General features: G+C 41.2%; 1 protein-coding gene across 1 annotated transcript in view; it reads left to right on the top strand.

Moving 5' to 3' along the window:
• Positions 1-19,488, top strand: part of LOC106582852 (RING1 and YY1-binding protein B) — a 36,941-nt gene extending 17,453 nt beyond the window's left edge. Inside the window, exons 3-5 of the mRNA XM_014166381.2 lie at positions 11,723-12,415; positions 16,546-16,629; positions 17,641-19,488. Of these exons, the coding sequence (XP_014021856.2) occupies positions 11,723-12,415; positions 16,546-16,629; positions 17,641-17,890 (1,027 nt within the window). The 3' untranslated portion in view covers positions 17,891-19,488. The remainder of the gene's footprint in view (positions 1-11,722; positions 12,416-16,545; positions 16,630-17,640) is intronic.
• The last annotated feature ends 3,940 nt before the right edge of the window (positions 19,489-23,428 follow it).

A 23,428-nucleotide genomic window follows, 5' to 3' on the forward strand; every position in this document is an offset into this window, starting at 1 on the left:
CCCAAAAACCTGATGGTCACTCTGACATAGCTCCAGAAGGACAACCATCTCTGCAGCACTCCACCAGTCAGACCTTTATGGTAGAGTGGCCAGACGGAAGTCACTCCTCAGTGAAAAGCACATGACAGCCCGCTTGGAGTTTGCCAAAAGGCACTTAAAGGACTCTCAGACCATGAGAAACAAGATTCTCTGGTCTGATGAAACCAAGATTGAACTCTTTGGCCTGAATGCCAAGTGTCACATAAGGAAGAAACCTGGCACCATCCCGACGGTGAAGCATGGTGGTGGTGGCAGCATCATGCTGTGGGAATGTTTTTCAGCAGCAAGGACTGGGAGACTAGTCAGGTTCGAGTGAAAGATGAACGGAGCAAAGTACAGAGAGATCCTTGATGAAAACCTGCTCCAGAGCATTCAGGACCTCCGACTGGGTCAAAGGTTTACCTTCCAACAGGACAATGACCCTAAGGCCCAAAGCTAAGACAACGCAGGAGTGGCTTCGGCACAAATCTCTCAATGTCCTTGAGTGGCCCAGCCAGAGCCCGGACTTGAACCCGATCGAACATCTCTGGAGAGACCTGAAAATAGCTGTGCAGTGACTTTCCTCATCCAACCTGACAGAGCTTCAGAGGGTCTGCAGAGAGGAATGAGAGAAACCAAATACAGGTGTGCCAAGCTTGTAGTTTCATACCCAAGAAGACTCGGCTGTAATCACTGCCAAAGGTGCTTCAACAAAGTACTGAGTAAAGGGTCTGAATACTTATGCAAATGTAATATTTCAGTTTTTTTTATTTGTATAAATTGGCAACAAAAAAATTACCTGTTTTTGCTTTGTCATTATGGGGTGTGTGTGTTTTTTTTTGGGGGGGGGGATATTTAATCAATTTTAGAATACGGCTGTAGCGTAACAAAATGTGGAAAAAGTAAAGGGTTCTGAATACTTTCCGAATGCACTGTACAACATGAAATGCCTGCTGTCAACCACTGTGTTCCCCTGAGCAGTGTTGCTTGATGACTTGTTGAGCTAATTTGAAACAGGCCAAGTTTACACAAGAGCAAGTATGACAACGCATGACCGCTGCAGGGTGACTGGTAGACACCCCTCACATAGTAGGGAGGCAGACTGACACAGAGGAGATATACTACAGGGAAAGAGAGGAGCTTGAGGTGAGAGCCACGGAATGAGAAATAACAAGGGAAGGAAGAGTGAAAAACAGTGTGTGACTGACAGCACAGAAAAGGTATAGCAGGGAAGCAATAGCTACATATTTAGAATGGGGACTGGAGACAAAGTAGATGATACACTTGACAAGAGGTAAAGAAAATAGATAATGATTCAGCAGGGAAAGCGAGGGCGGAGAGAGCGCATGTTATACAAAGAGGAATGTGTCATGGAGCCTCTGATGGAGGGAGCTCATGCATGCTTAGTGCTGTCACAACGACGGCTGTCAATCACCCTGATGGGAAGCAGTTTGTAACCTGAAGGTCAGACATAGGAGGGAATATCTCCCAGTGGGAGGCCACACACACTCAGAAGCCCCACACTGGTTTAGGTTAAAGGGTGCTATTTAAAAAAAATAATAATAATTGTAAGGATGAGGGACTTATTTCTTTCCCCATTTTTTTGGTTTTTAAGATTTTCATTGATTTGTTTCTCTTTTGTCAACTGTCCCAAATAGTTGTCACTGTACATCACCGTGGGAACGAATGTCATGCTCAGCTGCCTTGTCGTGCTCTTTTCCTCTGAGGGCTGTGGAGAAGGAGGGCTCTGCTGGAGCCCACTGTGCTCACTGAGTACCCGGGGCATGGGGAGGCATGCAGGGGCATCCCCCTTGGGGGTGCAGGATTTTGTGTCTGGAGGACATGGATGAATGTTTAATTCAGCAGTGAGTCATGCAGACAGTGCTGCAGCCTGGAGCTGCTCTCCACTCCAGGTAGGGCTGCACAATGTCTAATAGCAAACCATTTATTTTTTGTGGGGGTGGGGGACCAGATTGTGATTTTCAAACACTTGGGTGAAAACTTGGTAATATCATCAGACATGGTTAAAACGCGTCAGGGTTGAGAAAATAACTTGTAAAATGAGATCACATCCTTGTAGAATGAGATCACGTACTGTGTTAACTGAATACTAAACCAAATGAAACTAATCTTTTTCAACATTGTTTTATAGGCTACATACAGTACCACTCAAAAGTTTGGACAAACCTACCCATTCAAGGGTTTTTCTTTATTTTTTTGTTGACTATTTTCTACATTGTAGAATAATAGTGAAGACATCAAAACTATGAAATAACACATATGGAATCATGTAGTAACCAAAAAAGTCTTAAACAAATCAAACTATATTTATATTTGAGATTCTTCAAAGTAGCCACCCTTTGCCTTGACAGTGGGCACACTCTTGGCATTCTCTCAACCAGCTTCATGAGGTAGTCACCTGGAATGCATTTCACTTAACATGTGTGCCTTTTTTAAAAGTTAATTTGTGGAATTCTTTACTTGACCTCTCTGGGCTAGGCGGGACGAAATCGTCCCACCTACGCAACAGCCAGTGTAATCCCGTGGCGCGATTTTCAAATACCTTAGAAATGCTATTACTTCAATTTCTCAAACATATGACTATTTTACAGCATTTTAAAGACAAGACTCTCGTTAATCTAACCACACTGTCCGATTTCAAAAAGGCTTTACAACGAAAGCAAAACATTAGATTATGTCAGCAGAGTACCCAGCCAGAAATAATCAGACACCCATTTTTCAAGCTAGCATATAATGTCACAAAAACCCAGAAGACAGCTAAATGCAGCACTAACCTTTGATGATCTTCATCAGATGACACACCTAGGACATTATGTTATACAATACATGCATGTTTTGTTCAATCAAGTTCATATTTATATCAAAAACCAGCTTTTTACATTAGCATGTGACGTTCAGAACTAGCATACCCCCCGCAAACCTCCGGTGAATTTACTAAATTACTCACGATAAACGTTCACAAAAAACATAACAATTATTTTAAGAATTATAGATACAGAACTCCTTTGTGTAATCGAGGTGTCCGATTTTAAAATAGCTTTTCGGTGAAAGCACATTTTGCAATATTCTGAGTAGCTAGCCATCACGGCTAGCTATTTAGACACCCACCAAGTTTAGCCCTGACCAAACTCCGATTTACTATTACAAAAGTTTGATTACCTTTGTTATCTTCGTCAGAATGCACTCCCAGGACTGCTACTAAAATAACAAATGTTGGTTTGGTCCAAAATAATCCATCGTTATATCCAAATAGCGGCGTTTTGTTTGTGCGTTCAAGACACTATCCGAAGTGTAAATAAGGGTCACGAGCATGGCGCAATTCGTGACAAAAAATGTCTAAATATTCCATTACCGTACTTCGAAGCATGTCAACCGCTGTTTAAAATCAATTTTTATGCCATTTTTCTCGTAAAAAAGCGATAATATTACGACCGGGAATCTGTGTTTAGGTAAACAGAGGAAAGAAAACAAAGCATTCGGTCGACGCGGGCACGAGCCTGAGTCTCACAGTACTGTAACCAGCCACTATCCAAACGCGCTACTTTTTTTCAGCCAGAGCCTGCAAAGCCACGATTCAGCTTTTTGCCGCCTTCTGAGAGCCCATGGGAGCCGAAGGAAGTGTCACGTAACAGCAGAGATCCTCTGTAATGGATAGAGATAATCAAGAAGGGTAAGAAATTGTCAGACAGGCCACTTCCTGCATGGCATCTTCTCAGGTTTTGGCCTGCCAAATGGGTTCTGTTATACTCACAGACACCATTCAAACAGTTTTAGAAACTTTAGGGTGTTTTCTATCCAAAGCCAATAATTATATGCATATTCTAGTTACTGGGCAGGAGTAGTAACCAGATTAAATCGGGTACGTTTTTTTATCCAGCCGTGTCAATACTGCCCCCTAGCCCTAACAGGTTAATGAGTTTGAGCCAATCAGTTGTGTTGTGACAAGGTAGGGGTGGTATACAGAAGATAGCCCTATTTGGTAAAATACCAAGCCCTTATTATGGCAAGAACCGCTCAAATAAGCAAAGAGAAATGACAGTCCCATCATTACTTTAAGACATGGTCAGTCAATTCAGAAAATTTCATGTACTTTGAAAGTTTCTTCAAGTGCAGTCGCAAAAACCATCAAGCGTTATGATGAAACTGGCTCTCATGAGGACCCCTACAGGAAAGGAAGACCCAGAGTTAACTCTGCTGCAGAGGATAAGTTCATTAGAGTTACCTGCCTCAGAAATTGCAGGCCAAAAAAATGCTTCAAAGTTCAAGTAACAGACACATCTCAACATCAACTGTTCAGAGGAGACTGCGTGAATCATGCCTTCATGATCAAATTGCTGCCAAGAAACCGCTAGTAAAGGACACCAATAATAATAAGAGACTTGCTTGTCCAAGAAACACGACCAATGGACATTAGACCAGTGGAAATGTGTCTTTTGGTTTCAGTCCTAATTTAGATTTTTGGTTCCAACCGCCTTGTCTTTGTGAGACGCAGAGTAGGTGAACGGATCTCCGCATGTGTGGTTCCCACCATGAAGCATGGAGGAGGTGTGATGTTGTGGGTGTGCTTTGCTGGTGACACTGTTTGATTTATTTAGAATTCAAGGCACATGTAACCAGCATGGCTACCACAACATTCTGCAGCGATACGCCATTCCATCTGGTTTGGGCTTAGTCCAACTATCATTTTGTTTTTCAACAGGTCAATGACCCAAAACACACCTCCAGGCTGTGTATGGGCTATTTGACCAAGAAGGAGAGTGATGGTGTACTGCATCAGATGACCTGGCCTCCACAATTACCCGAACCTCAACCCAGTTGAGATGGTTTGGGATGAGTTGGACCGCAGAGTGAAGGAAAAGCAGCTAACAAGTGTTTAGCATATGTGGGAACTCCCAAGACGGTTGGAAAAGCATTTCTCATGAAGCTGGTTGAGAGAATGCCAAGACTGTGCAAACCTTCATCAAGGCAAAGGGTGGCTATTTGAAGAACCGCAATTTTGATCTGAATACAATTAATTGTGTAGTCCTAACTCCAGGTGCACAGTATTTTAGATTCAGATGATATCTTACTGTCTGACTATAGTTGGCTGTCCCTGTTAGAGAGGACCTTTTTGTCTAGGCCTCTCTCTCTCTTCGAGCTGCCGCTGCTGCATGCTCTGGGTCTGTGGCTGGCTGGGAGTAATAGCCTGTCCTCCAATTATCACTCAAAATAAAGAACCGTGTTAATGAGGGCTTTCCTGTGGTCGCATGGTCACCTCTCCCTCCGTGTCTGTCTCTACAGAAGTACTCTATCTCAATTCTGCACAACACTGCTTGGTTTTAAGTTCAACAGTATGTTATTGGCATCTTTAGGTCTCCACTTGCTATGCTCTTCAGGTAGGAGGCTAATATTGACATGCATGAGTAGTTCCTTGGAAGTACTTCTTATGATTGACAGTATAGTGGGTATGGCTGGCAGCATAACCATAGGTCTGTCTGCCTGGGTTTAGTGTTTAGTGCTGATGACAGTCATTTCATAGCCTCCTGTGGGGTAAGAATCCACACCCCATATCAAGGGGAATTTAAGGGGCGGTCAGCAGAGACAATGTCAATCATTATCTATGGAGGTGTGAAAAGGAGGAAGTTAATCGGTCTAGGCTTATCTGGTGTTTCTCAGTGAGAAGTGGCTTGGTACAGACGCAGTGGCGCTGGTTTCCTGCCTACCAGCAAGATGAGTGTGGTCAGCCCGGTGGTGTGAATCCAGCTAGCCAGCCGTGTTAATGGGTCAGAGTGGTGGTGTTCAGGGCAGCAGTGACGTAGCTGGTAAATGTAATAATACACTGTAGAGTAAGCGCACCACAGGGCAGGCCAACAGGGAGCACCACTCCGATCATGCCAGCAACAGCTCCATGGCTGAGTTACAGCTGGCACTGAATCACAGCTTAACTACTGGGGCTGTTCCTGCTGCCTCCCTCTCTCTGGGCTGAGCTCTACTGCTGCTGCATCTGACACAAATCTCTGGGTCTGGGGTGATGGGCCAAGGAGGCGGTGAGCCAATCAATCAATCAATCACGCTCACTTTCTACCTCCAGCACTCTGCTGACAGCTTAACCTGCCACGGGAAATGATTTCTGGGCCCGTCAGACACGGGCTGCGCTGAGAACCTGTTTACGAGTGTTTGGTCTGCATGCGTCCTGCCAAATCCTTTGATGGATTGGCGACAATATTCACTGCCGTTGGAGACAAATAGTTTTGGTGTGTTTGAGTGCTTGTTGCAAAGTGACCTCGGGCGCCAGTCTGAGAGTACAAGTGAGGCTCCTCAAGGGTATTGAGAATTGCCATTGATATGAAGTTGCTCAAACCTTGTCAAGTCACTTAAGTTTCTTTTGAGTGTCTCATCATCCAGATGCTGCTGAACGTGAGCATGTCAATCCCTCCTCTCCTGTGGAGTGTGACTGGCATTGATTCTACAGGAGTGAGTGAGTAGGCTAGCTTTATGCTGCAGCTCCAGAGCCATGCCAGCTGTGCTGGGTGGAGTCACAACAAGGTCATCAGTATTCACCACAGCCTGCCTATTGATTGGAGCACGGCGCGAGCGCTACGACATGATGCCATGTTATGAAGCGATTGATTGCCTTCTGATCGACTGGTCCCCCCTGAGGGAGAGACGGTGGGTTCTCTATCTGCTGCAGAACGGGGAAAGAGAGAAAGGGAGAGGGCTGGAGAAAGTAAAAGGGTTGATATCTAGGATGTGCTGTTTCTAAGGTAAATCACTCCAGCAGCCTTGTGAAAAACACTCTCCTCTCCACAAATAGACCTCATCAGCCATGCATCATTATCAATGTACCCATTGTAATCAGACAACCAGATCTGAAATGAACCGTAAGTAAAGCCTGGGGACCATGTTGTCTAAAATATGTCTTGAGCAGTGCCAGCTCTATCAGAACAGTCCCACTCAGTATTGTCATCAAGTTTCTGCTCATGTTCTGACCAACTTAACGATAACAGACTCTCTGAGCGAACGAGTCAGCACCTCATCGGTATTCTAGTCAACAGGTAGGCTACATTTTCTAGGAGCCAGACAGAGCTTGTTTATCAGTTCAGTCTCTGAGGCTCAGGCAGGTGGATCAGAAAGCATGGAAGTGCCCATCTGCCCTCAAACCTGCAGAGTTTCTTTAATCATGACACACTCTGAACAGCTAGACAATAAACAGGACCTCTTGGCAATGCAGTAGATGAGATGTGGAGGCTATGCCATAGGATTGTGTCTCCTGAGTAGCTGGCAAACCATGCACCTCCTCAGGTGTGGTTGAGTGTGTATGTGTGTGGTATACTCTGGTATTTTTCACTGAGCTGGCCCAGTCCAGTGATGTGATTATCTGTGCCGGTGAGAGCCAAATCTTGGCTAACCCTGTGTCTGTGGCACTCTATGGTCTTTCTCTGCCCCTGAGACTTTCAAAAAGGCTTTACGGCGAAAGCATACCATGTGATTATCTGAGGACAGCGCCCTGCATACAAAAGCATACAAACATTTTCAAGCCAAGTAGAGGAGTCACGAAAGTCAGAAATAGCGATAAAATGTATCACTTACCTTTGATCTTCATCTGGTTGCAGTCACAAGAGTCCCTGTTAAACAATAAATGTTTGTTTTGTTCATTAAAGTCCCTCTTTATTTCCCAATAACTCCGTTTTGTTGGCGCGTTTTGTTCAGTAATCCACTGGCTCAATGGCGGTCACAACATGCAGACGAATACATTCTAATAGTACTGGTAAAGTTTGTCAACATGTCAAGCGATGTTTATAATTAATCCTCAGGTTGTCTATTGTCTAAATAATCAATAATATTTCAACCAGGCAATAGCGTATTCAATAGAAAGGAAAAACAACGAAGGGCGCGCAATCGGTCACGTGCACAAACCAGCTCTGCTTCATTCTACAGTCCACTTACAAAATGGTCTCATTCTTCCTAATTTTTCAGAAAACAAGCCTGAAACAATGTCTAAAGACTGTTGACATCTAGTGGAAGCCATAGGAACTGCAATATGGGTCCTAACCCATTATATACTGTATAGGCATTCAATTGAAAACTACATACATCAAAAATATCCCACTTCCTTGATGGATTTTCCTCAGGTTTTCGCCTGCCATATCAGTTCTGTTATACTCACAGACATTATTTTAACAGTTTTGGTAACTTTAGCCTGTTTTCTATCCAAATCTACCAATTATATGCATATCCTAGCTCTGGGCCTGAGTAACAGGCAGTTTACTTTGGGCACGCTTCTCATCCAGATGTCGAAATACTTTAACCGGGATCGTTTTTTTTGGTCCTCCAATAATCGCTATCGGTGTTGAAAAATCACAATCGGTTAAAATATATATGTGTGTATATATGTATGTATATGTGTATATATATATGTATGTATATGTGTATGTAATAATGACTATTACAAGAATACTGAATGAACAATGAACACTTTTTTATTTTAACTTAATATAATACAGAAATAGAATCAATTTAGTCTCAACTAAATAATGAAACATGTTCAATTTGGTTTAAATAATGCAAAAACAGTGTTGGAGAAGAAAGTAAAAGTGCAATATGTGCCATGTAAAAATGCTAATGTTTAAGTTTCTTGCTCAGAACATGATAACATATATGAAAGCTGGTGGTTCCTTTTAACATGAGTCTTCAATATTACCAGTTAAGAAGTTTTAGGTTGTAGTTATTATAGGAGTTATGACGCGTCGACTATTTCGCTCTATACCATTTGTATTTCATATACAGTTGAAGTTGGAAGTTTACATATACATTCAAACTCAGTTTTTCACAATTCCTGACATCTAATCCTAGTAAACATTCCCTGTCTAAGGTCAGTTAGAATCACCACTTAATTTTAAGAATGTGAAATGTCAGAATAATACTTGAGTTGTTTATTTCAGCTTTTATTTCTTTCATCACATTCCCAGTGGTTAGAAGTTTACATAACCTCAATTAATATTTGGTAGCATTGCCTTTAAATTGTTTAAATATGGTCAAATGTTTTGGGTATCCTTCCATAAGCTTCCCACAATAAGTTGGCTGAATTTTGGCCCATTCCTCCTGACAGAGCTGGTGTAACTGAGTCAGGTTTCTAGGCCTTCTTCCTCGCACACGCTTTTACAGTTCTTCCCACAAATTTTCTATGGGATTGAGGTCGGGGCTTTCTGATGGCCACTCCAATACCTTGACTTTGTTGTCCTTAAGCCATTTTGCCACAACTTTGGAAGTATGCTTGGAATCATTGTCCATTTGGAAGACCCATTTGCGACCAAGCTTTAACTTCCTGACTGATGTCTTGAGACGTTGCTTCAATGTATCCACCTAATTTTTCTTCCTCATGAAGCCATCTATTTTGTGAAGTGCACTAGTCCATCCTGCAAGAAGCACTCCCACAACATGATGCTGCCACTCCCGTGCTTCACGCTTGGGGTGGTGTTCTTCGGCTTGCAAGCCTCCCCCTTTTTCCTCCAAACATAACGATGGTCATTATGGCCAAACAGTTCCATTTTTGTTTCATCAGACCAGAGGACATTTCTCCAAAAAGTACGATCTTTGTCCCCATGTGCAGTTGCAAACCGTAGTCTGGCTTTTTTATGGAGGTTTTGGAGCAGTGGCTTCTTCCTTGCTGAGCCGCCTTTCAGGTTATGTCGATATAGGACTCGTTTTACTGTGGATATAGACACTTTTGTACATGTTTCCTCCAGCATCTTCACAAGGTCTTTTGCTGCTGTTTTGGGATTGATTTGCACTTTTCGCTAGCTAGTAACTTACCTTGTCCTTTTGATGCTGCACTCGCGTAACAGGTGGTCAGCCTTCCATGCAGTCTCCTCGTGGATTGCAATGTAATCGGCTATAATCAGCGTCCAAAAAGGCCGATTACCGAATTGTTATGAAAATTTGATGTTGGCCCTAATTAATCGGCCATGCCGATTAATTGATTGACCTCTAGTCTCAACCTTGCTGCCTTTCTCGTTGACCTGTGCAACAACGTTGCAGGGTTTTTTTTGCAATCTCCACCTGCCGTAGAGAGAATGAACGTGAAGAGACTGACAACTTCTGAGCCAGGTGATTTCATTTATCAGGATGATTATAATGGATATATCCAAAGAAATGGCAATAGAAACAAAGGTAAAAGAAATTTGCTGTCATTTCAGCTGCTTGTGTTTGATCTAGTTGGCTAGCTAGCAATGGAGGATTAGCTACTGTAGCCTGCATGGCAACCTTTTTTTGCTTAGAACATTTGGAATGGACAACCAGTTCATTTGGCTAACGACTTTTGCGTGGAAGGATGAAAGAAATGAATTTACTCATTAAAATATATTTTTTTTATTTTATTTTTTACCCCTTTTTTCTCCCCAATTTCATGATGTCCAATTTGTATTTAGTTTTGTCCCATTGCTGCAACTCCCGTACGGACTTGGGAGAGGCGAAGGTCAAGAGCCATGTGTCCTCCTAAACACGACCCTACCAATCCGCACTGTTTCTTGACACACTGCTCGCTTAACTCAGATGCCAGCCGCACCAATGTGTTGGAGGAAAACTGTCCAACTGGCGACCGTGTCAGCGTGCATGCGCCCGGCCCGCCATAGGAGTCGCTAGAGCGCGATGGGACAAGGACATCCCGGCCGGTCAAGCTCTCCCCTAACCTGGACAACGCTGGGATCGTTGTGCGCCGCCTCATGGGTCTCCCAGTTGCGGCCGGCAACGACACAGCCCGGCATCGAACCCGGATCTGTAGTGACATCACTAGCACTGCGATGCAGCGCCTTAGACTGCTTCGCCACTCGGGAGGCCCTTAAATATTTCAATGTAAACATGTAATCTTTTGAAAAATATGTTAGTAACTGTTTTATAAAAGCAATAACCCGGGATTTATTGTTAATTTCACCCTCCAAAGGGCTGTTTCCCCGGCCCTCTGCTTCGTGTCGGTCTAAGAACAGCCCCTAGTCGGGAGTTATTCACACGATAATCCTCGCGTTCTCATTCAGTTGACTGAAGTGTTTTTTTCCCCCCAATGAAGTACCTCTTCTAACCTCTCAGGATGAAGAGTGATGAGCTCCCAATGAGCCTTTTATCCTAGATCTTTTTATTCATCCACCAAGGCACTCATTTGTCTCCATCTCTCACTCACAACGCATTTGCCTGCTGAACGAGAAGGGTTTGGCTCAGAGACTAGGCTAGGTGTGTCTGTGTGAGTGACGACAGAGAGCCACAGAGAGTGACTTCATTCTGCTCTGGTGGGCTAGCCAGCTAGTAAGTGAGCGGCTGCACGTCTCTGTGTATCCCAGTCTGTGACAAATGGTGTCAGCGCTGCAGTAATCAGATAATAGGACGTAAATGACATGCTGCAACTGTCCCACCTTGTGATCCCCACATTCATTTTATTATAGCACTGAGCTAGTGAGATTACTCTTCAAACAGACCAGCCCGACCAAGAGCTGTCACTTGCATCCAGTCAGCCAGCCGTGTGTGTACATTAACCCTTTCACTCCACAGAGGCACTGTGACTCAATCCAGCAAACTCCTTATAAGATGATGCAGCGAGGGTGTGTGTGTTGCTATGTGGTCAGGCAGGGGCTGCTCATGGTCATCATGTCCTGAGTAAGCTGAGCCTGGAGTCGCTGCTGCCTGCTAATCCCTATTTGTGCCCTGGCCTCTACAGGAAACCCAGGATCAACTCCCAGCTGGTGGCCCAGCAGGTGGCTCAGCAGTACGCGATGCCTCCCCCGCCCAAGAAAGAGAGGAAGGAGAGGCCTGAGAGGGAGCACGGCCCGGACGGGGAGCTCTTGGATGGGGAGGGGGAGCACCCCGAGGGAGAGCTTCTGGAAAGAGTGAAGCCAGAAGGAGAAGGAGAACCTCCCCTGGATAAAGACGAGAGCGATAAGGAGAAGCCGGAAAACGACCAAGCAGCAAAGCCAGAGCAAGAGGAGGAGAAAGGGAAAGAGATCAGCCCAGCCAGGCCCATCGCCAAGAAACCCAGCATCAAAGAGATCAGCCTAGCCGGGCCCATCGCCAAGAAACCCAGCATCAAAGAGAGCAGCCTAGCCGGGCCCATTGCCAAGAAACCCAGCATTAAAGAGAGCAGCCCAGCCGGGCCCATTGCCAAGAAACCCAGCATCAAAGAGAGCAGCCCAGCCGGGCCCATTGCCAAGAAACCCAGCATCAAAGAGAGCAGCCCAGCCAGCCCCATCGCCAAGAAACCCAGCATCAAAGAGAGCAGCCCAGCCAGGCCCATCGCCAAGAAACCCAGCATCAAAGAGAGCAGCCCAGCCAGGCCCATCGCCAAGAAACCCAGCATCAAAGAGAGCAACCCAGCCAGGCCCATCGCCAAGAAACCCAGCATCAAAAAGATCAGGTCAGTGTGTGTTTATAAAGGAATAAGATGTCTGTTCATTGTTTGTGTAAGTGTCTTTCCTCTCCAGACATTAACTTTACTAATATACTCCTCTGTGGTCAGACCATCAAATAATTGGCATATACATTACTCTTACTGAATTTCCATGTGGGTGAGGATATTGGAAATTTAATCAAAGCATATTGGATGATAACTTGTTTTTAACTAGGACAGAGGAATTTATTACATAATTTTTCTGACATAACATAGGTACAGCAAATCCGCTTATTGTATGGGCCACTTTTAAATGTGCCTTTTAGAGGACATGCAATTCAGTACTCCTTTCTAAAACAAAAGCAATTCAGGTCAAAGGCATCCATACTAACAAAGGAAATAGGTCTAACAGAACAGATAGATGGCAATGAAAACTGTACCATAGAGGCTCAGAATAAGTTGGAGGAAAAAGAAATGGAGGAACTTATTCAACAAAGATCAAGAATAATATATTAATAATAGTAAAGCAAACTGAATGGAATATGGGGGAAAATGCACCAATTTCTTTTTTAATCTTCAGCGCCCACAAATTATTTGCTGAAACTTGTTACAAATGACGGAGTCACCAATGATTCACCAAATTATATTTTGAAAGAGGAAGCAAAGTACTTTAACCATGTGTTTTCATTTGTCTCCTTCAGCTCCTTTAACCGAAGCTAATTGTATGGACTTTTTTTCTATTAATAACTTTAAATGAACAGCCATACAGAAAGACTCATGTGAAGGTGAAATTATAGAGAAGGAACTTCTTGATGCAATTAAAGCCTTTAAGTCTGGGAAAACTCCAGGGCTGGATGGCATACAATTTCAGGTATACCAAACCTTTTTTGATATACTCAGAGGACCGTTATTAGAATGTTTTAACCACTCTTATGTAAATGGTAGATTATCAGACACTCAACAAGTAGGTCTGATTTCGTTATTACTGAAACAGGATACAAGTGGAAATATAAAGATCCAGTCCGGTTAATAAAAATTGGAGGCATCTTACACTTCAGTGTTGTGATGTGAAAATTCTAGCAAAATGTATAGCGCATAGAATTAAAAAGTCAGACATTATTCATTCTAATCAGACAGGTTTTTTACATTGGAGATAATATAAGGCAAGTACTGGAAACACTATGAAAAATCTGGGAAACCAGGCCTGCTATTCATAGCTGACTTTGAAAAGGCTTTTGATGAAGTATGACTGGAGTTTTTATAGAAATGCCTGGAACATTTCAATTTTGGAGAATCTCTTATAAAATGGGTTAAAATCGTGTATAGTAACCCTAGGTGTAAAATGGTAAATAATGACTATTTAGAAAGTTTTAAACTGTCAAGAGGAGTAAAACAAGGTTGTCCACTATTGGCATATCTATTTATTATGGCCGTCGAAATGTTAGCTATTCAAATCAGATCCAACAATTAATATCAAGTGATTAGAAATACAGGGCTTAAAAACAAAGGTGTCATTGTACGCTGATGATTCATGTTTTTTTTTTTTTATCCACAACTTGGATCCCTCCACAGCCTCATATAGGATCTAGATCATTTTTCTAACCTCTCTGGATTACAACCAAATGATAAGTGTACTAAATTACATATTGGATCACAAAAAAAATACAACTTTTACATTACCATGTAGTTTACCAATAAAATGGTCTGATGGTGTTGTGGATATACTCGGTATACATATCCTTAAATAAATAATCTCACTCCCAATACATTTTTTTTTATTAGAGGTTAGTAACAATACATAAGATCTTGCTACCATGGAAAGGTAAATACCCTTCTATTTGTGGAAAAATCTCCCTGATTAACTCTTCAGTCATATCCCAGTTTACCTATTTGCCTATGGTCTTGCCTGCACCTGGAGAACAGTTGTCTTTTTCTTACTATATGAGAAAACAAAATATTCAATTTTATTTGGAATGGAAAGGAAGACAAAATTATACAGGCCTATTTATATAATGACTATACATTCGGAGGGCAGAAAGTCTTAAATATGAAAGCATTAGACCTCTCACTAATGGCTTCAGTCATACTAAAGTTATACTTAATCCAAACTGGTTCTCTAGCAAATAAGTAAGAATGTCTCACCCTATGTTCATGAAAGGCTTTTTTTCCCTTTATTCAGATTATAACCTCTCACATTGTTATTTGAAAAGGAAATCATCTCCCAAATATCGCTATTTTTAAAATAAGCCATTGAAAGTTGGTTGCAATTTCAATTTAATCCACCAGAAAAGACAGAACAAATAATACAATATATATTGTGGTTAAACTCAAATATACTATTTGATAAAAAAAAACATAATTTGTTTGAATTAAAAAAAAAGGCTATAATCTATGTCATACATGCAGCTACCTAAAACATGGAAATGTCTGCTCTACTCAAAATAACAACCAACTAATTACAGCGTTACCGTAAAAATAGGAGAGGGAAGGGGGGAAAAAAGTAAGAAACTTGTCTGTCGGCCCTGCATTAAAGACCATAATTGGTTAAAGAAAACTGTAATACATTTTAAAAAGTATACCAATTTTATTTAAGGACCAAAGAATATACAGCTGTGCCATATAGATTGCAAAATAGTTGAAGAGATTTTTGATGTACCAATTCCATGGCACATGGTTTATGAACTGATAAGCAAAACAATGCCAGATTAAAAACTTTGAATTTTTCAATTTAAATTATTATACAGAATTCTTGCAACCAACAGAATGTTATTTATATGTGCGATACAACCTTCCCAGCTCTGTAGATTTTGCTGCGAAGAGGCAGAATCATTAGAGCATTTGTTTTGGTACTATCCATATGTAGCTTGTTTTTGGTCACAGGTCCAGCAATGGCTGAAGAATTGCAACAAGCTAACCCTGCAGATAGCACTACTGGACGATCTGAAAAGTCATAGTCAATCAATAATATAATAATAATTTTTGCAAAAGTGTTTATTTACAATTTACAATCTGTAGAAACAATGAAAATAGAAAGGTTCAGAACTTTTGTGAAACGGCACAGTTGAAAAATATATGGCAAATAGAATCCAATATGGATGGTGTTAAGAGATAAATGGGAGGGGTTGAATGGAGCTGAAGGTTGGGACTAATAACAAGATAACTAATGTAAAACATACTGTGCCCATAACATGTATATGCAGTTGAGGTCGGAAGTTTACATACACTTAGGTTGAAGTCATTAAAACTTGTTTTTCAACCACTCCACAAATTTATTGTTAACAAACTATAGTTTTGGCAAGTCGGTTAGGACATCTACTTTGTGCATGACACATCATGTTGTAGGGGTGCTTTGCTGCAGGAGGGACTGGTGCACTTCACAAAATAGATGGCAACATGAGGAAGGAAAATGATGTTGAAATATTGAAGCGACATCAGTCAGGAAGTTAAAGCTTGGTCGCAAATGGGTCTTCCAAATGGACAATGACCCCAAGCATACTTCCAAAGTTGTGGCAAAATGGCTTAAAGACAACAAAGTCAAGGTATTGGAGTGGCCATCACAAAGCCTTGACCTCAATCCCATAGAAAAATTGTGGGCAGGACTGAAAAGGCGTGTGTGAGCAAGAAGGCCTACAAACCTGACTCAGTTACACCAGCTCTGTCAGGAGGAATGGGCCAAAATTCACCCAACTTACTGTGGGAAGCTTGTGGAAGGCTACCCGTAATGTTTGACCCAAGTTAAACAATGTAAAGGCAATGCAACCAGATACTATTTGAGTGTATGTAAACTTCTGACCCACTGGGAATGTGATGAAAGAAATAAAAGCTGATATAATCATTCTCTCTACTATTATTCTGACATTTCACATTCTTAAAATAAAGTGGTGATCCTAACTGACCTAAGAAAGGGAATTTTTACTAGGATTAGATGTCAGGAATTGTGAAAAACTGAGTTTAAATGTATTTGGCTAAGTTGTATGTATGTGTATTTGCAAAAAATAATATGGAGGATTGGAAGTGATGCAGACAATTACATTGATGGAAGCTACAATCTATCTGCATATTAAAGCTGATTTACCCCCTAAAGAAGAAAAAATATATATAATAATAATAAAAAAAAATATATATATATATTATACTCATCTGTGTTTTCTGTGCAGACCCAAGACAGACGTTCATCAGAGTCTACCCAGCATACAGTCTGGGGAGTCAACAACCAAGATCAACAACTCTCACATCTCCAGGTAGGTCATTCTCCTCTTACAGATGTCTTCCACTACTAGTACTGACCTTATCTTCCAGTTGGACATTGTGAGAACCTGTCATGGCATTTTTTAAATTGGAACTCGTACAAGATATTCTAAAAGGGGCAATCAGCAGTTGTTACATCCATTTTTGGACTAATAAATGAAGATATTCCCATGGATGCTTGAAGAATATAACTTATAAATGTTTCATGAGCTTAGTTCAACTGTCGTACCCCATGAGAACCCAAAATATAAGCTTGTTTTACTCCAATGTTTGTAAACAAAGTAAACGTGAACAAACACTATAGTCTCAATACATGGTTAAAACTCATTTTTTTATATCATGGATCCATAGCTTTGTATATGAATTTATGGTTACATTTCTCCAGCCCCATCTCTCAGCTTTTTCCCAAAACGGAGGTGGGGAGAACACTGTTATTGTTTCAACTGCTGATTGCCGCTTTAAAGGGATACTTCGGAATTTTGCCAATGACGTACCTTATCTACTTCCCCAGAGTCAGATGAACTCATGGATACCATTGTTATGTCTATGCATCCAGTATGAAGGAAGTTAGAGGTAGTTTTGCTAGCCAATGCTAACTAGCATTAGCGCAATGACTGGAAGTCTAGGGGAGCATGCTAGCTGTTACCATAGACTTTCAGGCATTGCACTAATGCTAGTAAGCAATTGTGCTAACACTAGTTAGCAACTTTCTTCACACTGAACACTGAGACATAAAAATGGTATCCACTAATTCATCTGACTCTGGGTAAGTTGAAAAGGACTTCATTGCCAAAATCAAACTCAAGTGTTTCATAAATGCTATTTCATGTTCTACACCCACTCTCACTTTCTCCCTCTTACTCCTGTTGGCCTTGTAGTATACATTGAAATGAGCAGTTGGGTCTAACCACCCACACAGTACTACACACCTTAATGTGGTTGTATCTTAGTAAGGCAGTTTTATCAATTTAATCCTAACCCTGTGTTTCTCCCCTGCTGACCAGACCCAAACTGAAGAACATTGACCGGAGCACCGCTCAGCAGCTAGCCATAACGGTGGGGAACGTGACGGTCATCATAACGGACTTTAAGGAGAAGACCCGCTCCTCGTCCACATCCTCGTCCACCGTGACGTCCAGCTCGGGCTCCGAGCAGCGGCACCAGAGCTCTGGCTCCGAGAGCATGGACAAGAGCTCGTCTCGCGCCTCCACCCCCAAAGGAGAGCTCTCTGTGGGGCACGACGAGTCCTTCTGAGCCCTACAGTCCAGGTGCTCCGTGATGACTCTGTGGATCGGATCCCTTAGGGGGAGATATTTCACCTTCCTGCCTCCTGCCTCCGCCTTCCTTCCATCACCGTCCCAGGATGCTGAGAAAGCTAGCTGATTGGAGCAGTCTGCCTTCTGATTGGAGCAGCCCATGGCGTGCGCCTAATGGAGAAACGTCCAATCATGGGTACACGTTGAGCATGGCCCAGGCGGGAGAGTGGGGCTGATGGGAATAGCGCCCCCATTGGTGGCATCCTGACACTTGTATGTATTGTTTGATATTTGTACGTGGATGTGCGGCCGACATTTTGTTTTTGTGTAAAGAAATGATCTGCTGTACACAATAACCACCACCATTTTAGCAACTCTGAAACATGACCCTTATTTATTACTTGTTGCACCCTTATACTTTGAGAGACTTTTCTTTTGTTGAGGCTTTGCTGTGTAGTTGTACCCATCTCTCACTTTCACTTGTTTTGATGGTTGAACTGGTAGGATGGGACAAGACGCTTGAGACCACTACACACTGGTGCTACATCGATACACTGTGAAACAGTTTCCGACGTGGGACTGTCATTCACACGATCCAACAAAAGTGCTAATAACCCAGAAATTCTCTCTCGCTCTCTTTCTCTCTCCCTCTTTCGCACACTCTCACTCTCTTACACTCGTGTCTGATTTTAGTTTGAACCTCCATGTGGTCTTTCAGGTTGATGTGTAGAGGTGAATGTGCAGCATATGAAGGTCACCTGCTTTGTTTTGATTTGAAAGGCCTACAATGTCAACTCAACACACACCCAAACCTTTGTCTGATATATAGCATCTATCTTATACAGTCCGTGTCTCCTGTCCTTAACTCTATAGTGTAGGCTATTGTGAAAAACACTAAAGTTGATGTTTTTGCATTCTGTCGCTTTAATATTGGTTAGCCAGTTGAGGAAAGGTGTGGTACCTTTTTTTATTTCTGTAATGACTGAAAGAAAGGTCAAGTTCAGATCCACCTGTCAAGACCACAGTTTGAACTGTAATATAGTGATGCCATATACCGTTTATGATATCCAACTGATGCTAAGGGACTTCAGGTTTTTAGAAGTCCTAGTGAACGTTTACTAATGTTTTTTTTTTGAATGCTCTGGTTTACAAAGTTGTGATTTTTCCAGTTTATTTAGTGCAAATGCCTGGACAGTTCATGACGATTTGAGAATTGATTTGAGTGACTTTTTCTGCTAAGATATATTTAAGACTCCAATATGTAGGTTAATTGAAGGCAGAAACATTGCAAGTAGATGATATAGCTAATAGAATAATATTGATTTTTATTTTGCATTTTCAAAGCAGTAAACACTTACCTAAATAACCAATTAAATGGTTCTAATTCTCATTCTCCTTAGATGAAAATAGACCATAATTTCCTCTTAACTGTATTAAATTGTATAAAGAATAAATGTGTATATCTTAGTTTTATTTATTGAAGGACCAAAGGAATTTCATAATGACATGATACATAGACAAATGAATAACAATTTGAGATGCAATTATAAAATGTGTGAAATGAAATACATTTTAAATAAAGACTAATATAATCAATTTAAATGGTGTAATTCTTGTCCACTTTCTAAGGAACTTACCTAGATAAACCTGAGAATAAGCAGAACAGAAAATAACACTAACATTATTTCAATCACAAGTCAGTTTCTCTACTTAGAGAACACTTGAGGCAATGAAAAGCATTCAATGGGCAGTGAGCTGCAGGGATCTCTGTGGTGTACAGAAGCTCTTGGAGCCATGTAAAGCCCTGTGCTTTTGAGCCTCTGCTCCACTGCCCTCCGTACAGTATCTCCCCCTGCAGAGAACCAGGCCAGTTCAATCTCTCCCTATAGACTTCTTTAAAGCAGGTCAGGCAAGGTAGGCATACCCTTCTAACTTACCGTGACCATGAGTCCACCCGGCAGGTGTTGTAGTAAAGGCTTTACGATCTATTTAGTGTAGATACGATAATCATATTTGTGTGTTGTGAATAAGCAATGTTTGTTGTCCAATAAGGCCATACACAGTTGATTTACTGTTTTAACAGATGCCTGCTTCACATTTCTCGACCACACTTTTATTTTTATTTTTTACGATTCATATGTATCGAGTCTTTTAAATGATTTGTTGATGAAACAAACAATTCACTTCGCTATTGTTGGGATCTGGTTCAATTGCTGTGAATCAAAATAAGAATTTGAGAATTGTGAGCAGTATTTTTGGGGCAAAAGATAAGCTGTAGCCTTCCTTTTTGGATTATGTGGCTACAAAACGTGTTTTGTCGATACTTTAAGTAGAGTTGGGAATTCAATTTATGGAACATTACAACTCAATAGATGCTAGTCAACCTGCAAAGTAAACATTTCTAAGGAAAGATAAATATGGCAACTAGAAAAGGCACATTTCCCGAAGAAAAATGTGTGCTTGCTTCAGCTGTCTAAAAATCCAATTTGTATGTTAGTGGGAGATGTGAAGCATGTAGAATTCAAGCTAAATAGAAGCTGAAGCTGATCATAATAGGGAGAGTAGGTCTGATTTCTTTAGGAGTGCTATTTATTTCAGATAGCACATCAATTATTAGAAATGGCACAACTATGCCTCTGAAAAAATGTACTGTGCCTAAAACTGAATGAACTGGGGGGGGGGGGGGGGGGACTCATTCCAAAACCGTTTTACCAAAAGGCTAAAATCTGTTGGTAATGTTGCTAGGTGTTGTACTAAGGTTGCTTTAGTTCAATTCATTTTTTTTCCTCTTTTTTTTTTTCTTCTTCTTTTCGGTCACTCGCCTCAATTTACTAAAAAATGAAATCCGTTGAAAGTTAATCAACTTTGTATGGCCTAAGCATAAGTTGTAACTTCTTCTGACACCTCCCTGAGTTTCGTTTTGCTGTTCAGCTGTATGATTATGATATGTAATAATTATCTATTTAAACTCTAGATTTTGGTGCAAAGATATGGAATCTCTAGGCTACATTGAATGAGGAAGAAGATCAGATTCATTCAAAGAAAATGCAATGTGAACAGAATTAATGAGGTGTCTGGCTGAGATATGAAGAAAAATATGTTATCGGTCACATTTTTACTGAGAATATTAACTCTTTGCTTTGTAATGCAATCCAGAAGAAATTGGCTTTAAAAGCCATATTTTCACATGCCTTACCCGCAACCATATTCACATGACTGACTTCTGTGACATTATTATAGAATTGATTCATTGTATGTTAAATTATTGAAAATGGCCATTTGCTGGGTATATAAAACTTTGCTTGTATGTATAATCTGAAATGGTGCAAGAGCAAACTTTATTAGAATGGCATTGTTTTATTTGATATATTTTTCCTTTGTTTTACGCGCAAGCAGTTCTGTTCTTGTGCGACCAGTAACCTTAATTTACTGTGTAAAGATGGTTACATTTTTTTTTTTTTAGCTTTGTTTGTCAGACACCTAAATATAGACTGCTTGTTTATTGACTGAGTAACAATAATCTCTTGAATTTCCAGTTTAAATGTATTATACAAGGGCAATTCCACAGTAAAAGAGTGATGCTGAGACTCACTTTTTTCACTTTAAAATGTATGTCAAACAAAAAACCAGTGATTGCAAAGTTAAACAAACCATACAACTCTATCCATAAGGACTACTTTTAACAATTTCCACTGAAATTTTACAAAACACATTTACATGAAGAAGGGTGCAGATCCAAAGTTTGGTAACCGTCAATGTGCTTCCAGACTTTCCCACTGGGCAAAAACTGGTTGAATCAACGTTGTTTCCACATAATTTCAACAAAAACATTCAATGTCATGACATTGAATCAATGGGGAAACTCATTGGATTTGCAAAAAGCCCAACATAAGGGATTTGTTTTTCATTTTTTCACCCAACTTTATTGACATGGTGAATATTTTATTTCGATTTCACGTTAAATTTATCTTAGTTGACAACTCAACCAAATGTAAATCAAGACTAGATGTTGAAATGACATCTGCCCAGTGTGTTGCATCTGCACTGTTCTTCAAGTAAATGTGTTTTTGTCAAATGTGTTTTAAAATGGTAAGAAATTATTCATAAAGTTGTATGGTTTGTTTAACTTTGCTATCATTGTTTTTTGTTTGACATACATTTTAAAGTGAAAAATCTGTCTCGGCATCACTTATTTATCGTGGAATTGTCAACAAGCTCTTTTCATTTTCCCGTATTACAATGTCTTGTACAATGCTTTTAAAGTTAATGCTCAGTAAAAGTATGTATGGTCAGTATATTAATCAATTTTTTTGTTTAATCCCGTTTGCGTTCTGTTTTCTTTCTTACTACTTGCTGATGTGTCATTGGTCACCCTGTGAGATGGTCACATTACTTCACTAGTGGAAATGTATGGAGCGAATTTCAAAGGATCACCGCTTCTTGTCCCCTAGCTTATATAATGTTGAATAATACATGTTTCCTGGCATGTGCACGGCTTAACGCTTATAGGCTACCTTATTATTTCCTCTGCTTCAAATAGAAATGTATATTTATGAATTTTGCTTGTAGTTTTTCACAAATAAAATTGTTCAAGTTATCTATTCCTTTTTGTTTTCTTTATTTCCCCCTCTGACCTGAGCTGTGGCTTCCATGTCTTATCAGTTATCTCTGGCTGCCTTCACAGATCAGCCGTCACGCCGGCCTGGTCGTCTCCCGCGCTATCACTCAGACCTGATTGAGATGTCTGAGTGTATGAGGAGGGAGGGAGGTGAGGGTGTGTGAGGGGGATTTCTTTCTACACAGTGCAGTGACACGAGACACGGGGGATCCTTACAGGTAGACACCCCCCAGTCATCTCTGCTGGGGAAATCCTTTCTCCCCAGTGGCTGGTTAACAGAGCAGTAGAGCTCTCTCAGACAGTTGGATGAGGCGGGGCTCGGGGGCAGAAGCAGCAGCCCTCTGCTGTCTGTCACAACCTGGATGACTAGACACCACAGATGAGTCAAAGATACATGATGATTAGAAGCATTTTGCTGCACCTGCTATGACATCTGCTAAACTGTGTACCTGACTAATACACTTTGACTTGAATGAGTTAAACTTAAAGGTAACTTGAATTGCTATCCAATTGCTTGCTATTTCGTCATCTGCTTGCACTATGTTGCAAAACCGGAGTCTTAACCGCTCCTCAACAAAATATAATGACCAAGGAAGTATAATTTTACACCTTGTAGAATCATAACACCTTGCTCCTATTCCACCTCTGTTGTTGTGGCTCTAGTCTCAGATTGTGCAGTAGTTCTTGTGGCTCATTACAGTCTTTGTAATGTCTTTGGGCTATCCGGTGACAGGGTTTGGCCTTCCCTGCTGCTTACTCCACTTCCGGACTCTCCCCTAGAGAGAGACGCTCTTCAGAATGACTTCTGCTCCACTCAGGTTCCAACAGATGGCTCTCTTCCATTGGAGACCCCCTCTTCTCCTCCAGCCAAAACTTAACCGCACTGCACTGTGAATGAATCCATATGGTGAGGAACGA

Source organism: Salmo salar, chromosome ssa22 (assembly GCF_905237065.1).
Source record: "Salmo salar chromosome ssa22, Ssal_v3.1, whole genome shotgun sequence".
Taxonomy (NCBI): Eukaryota; Metazoa; Chordata; class Actinopteri; order Salmoniformes; family Salmonidae; genus Salmo; species Salmo salar.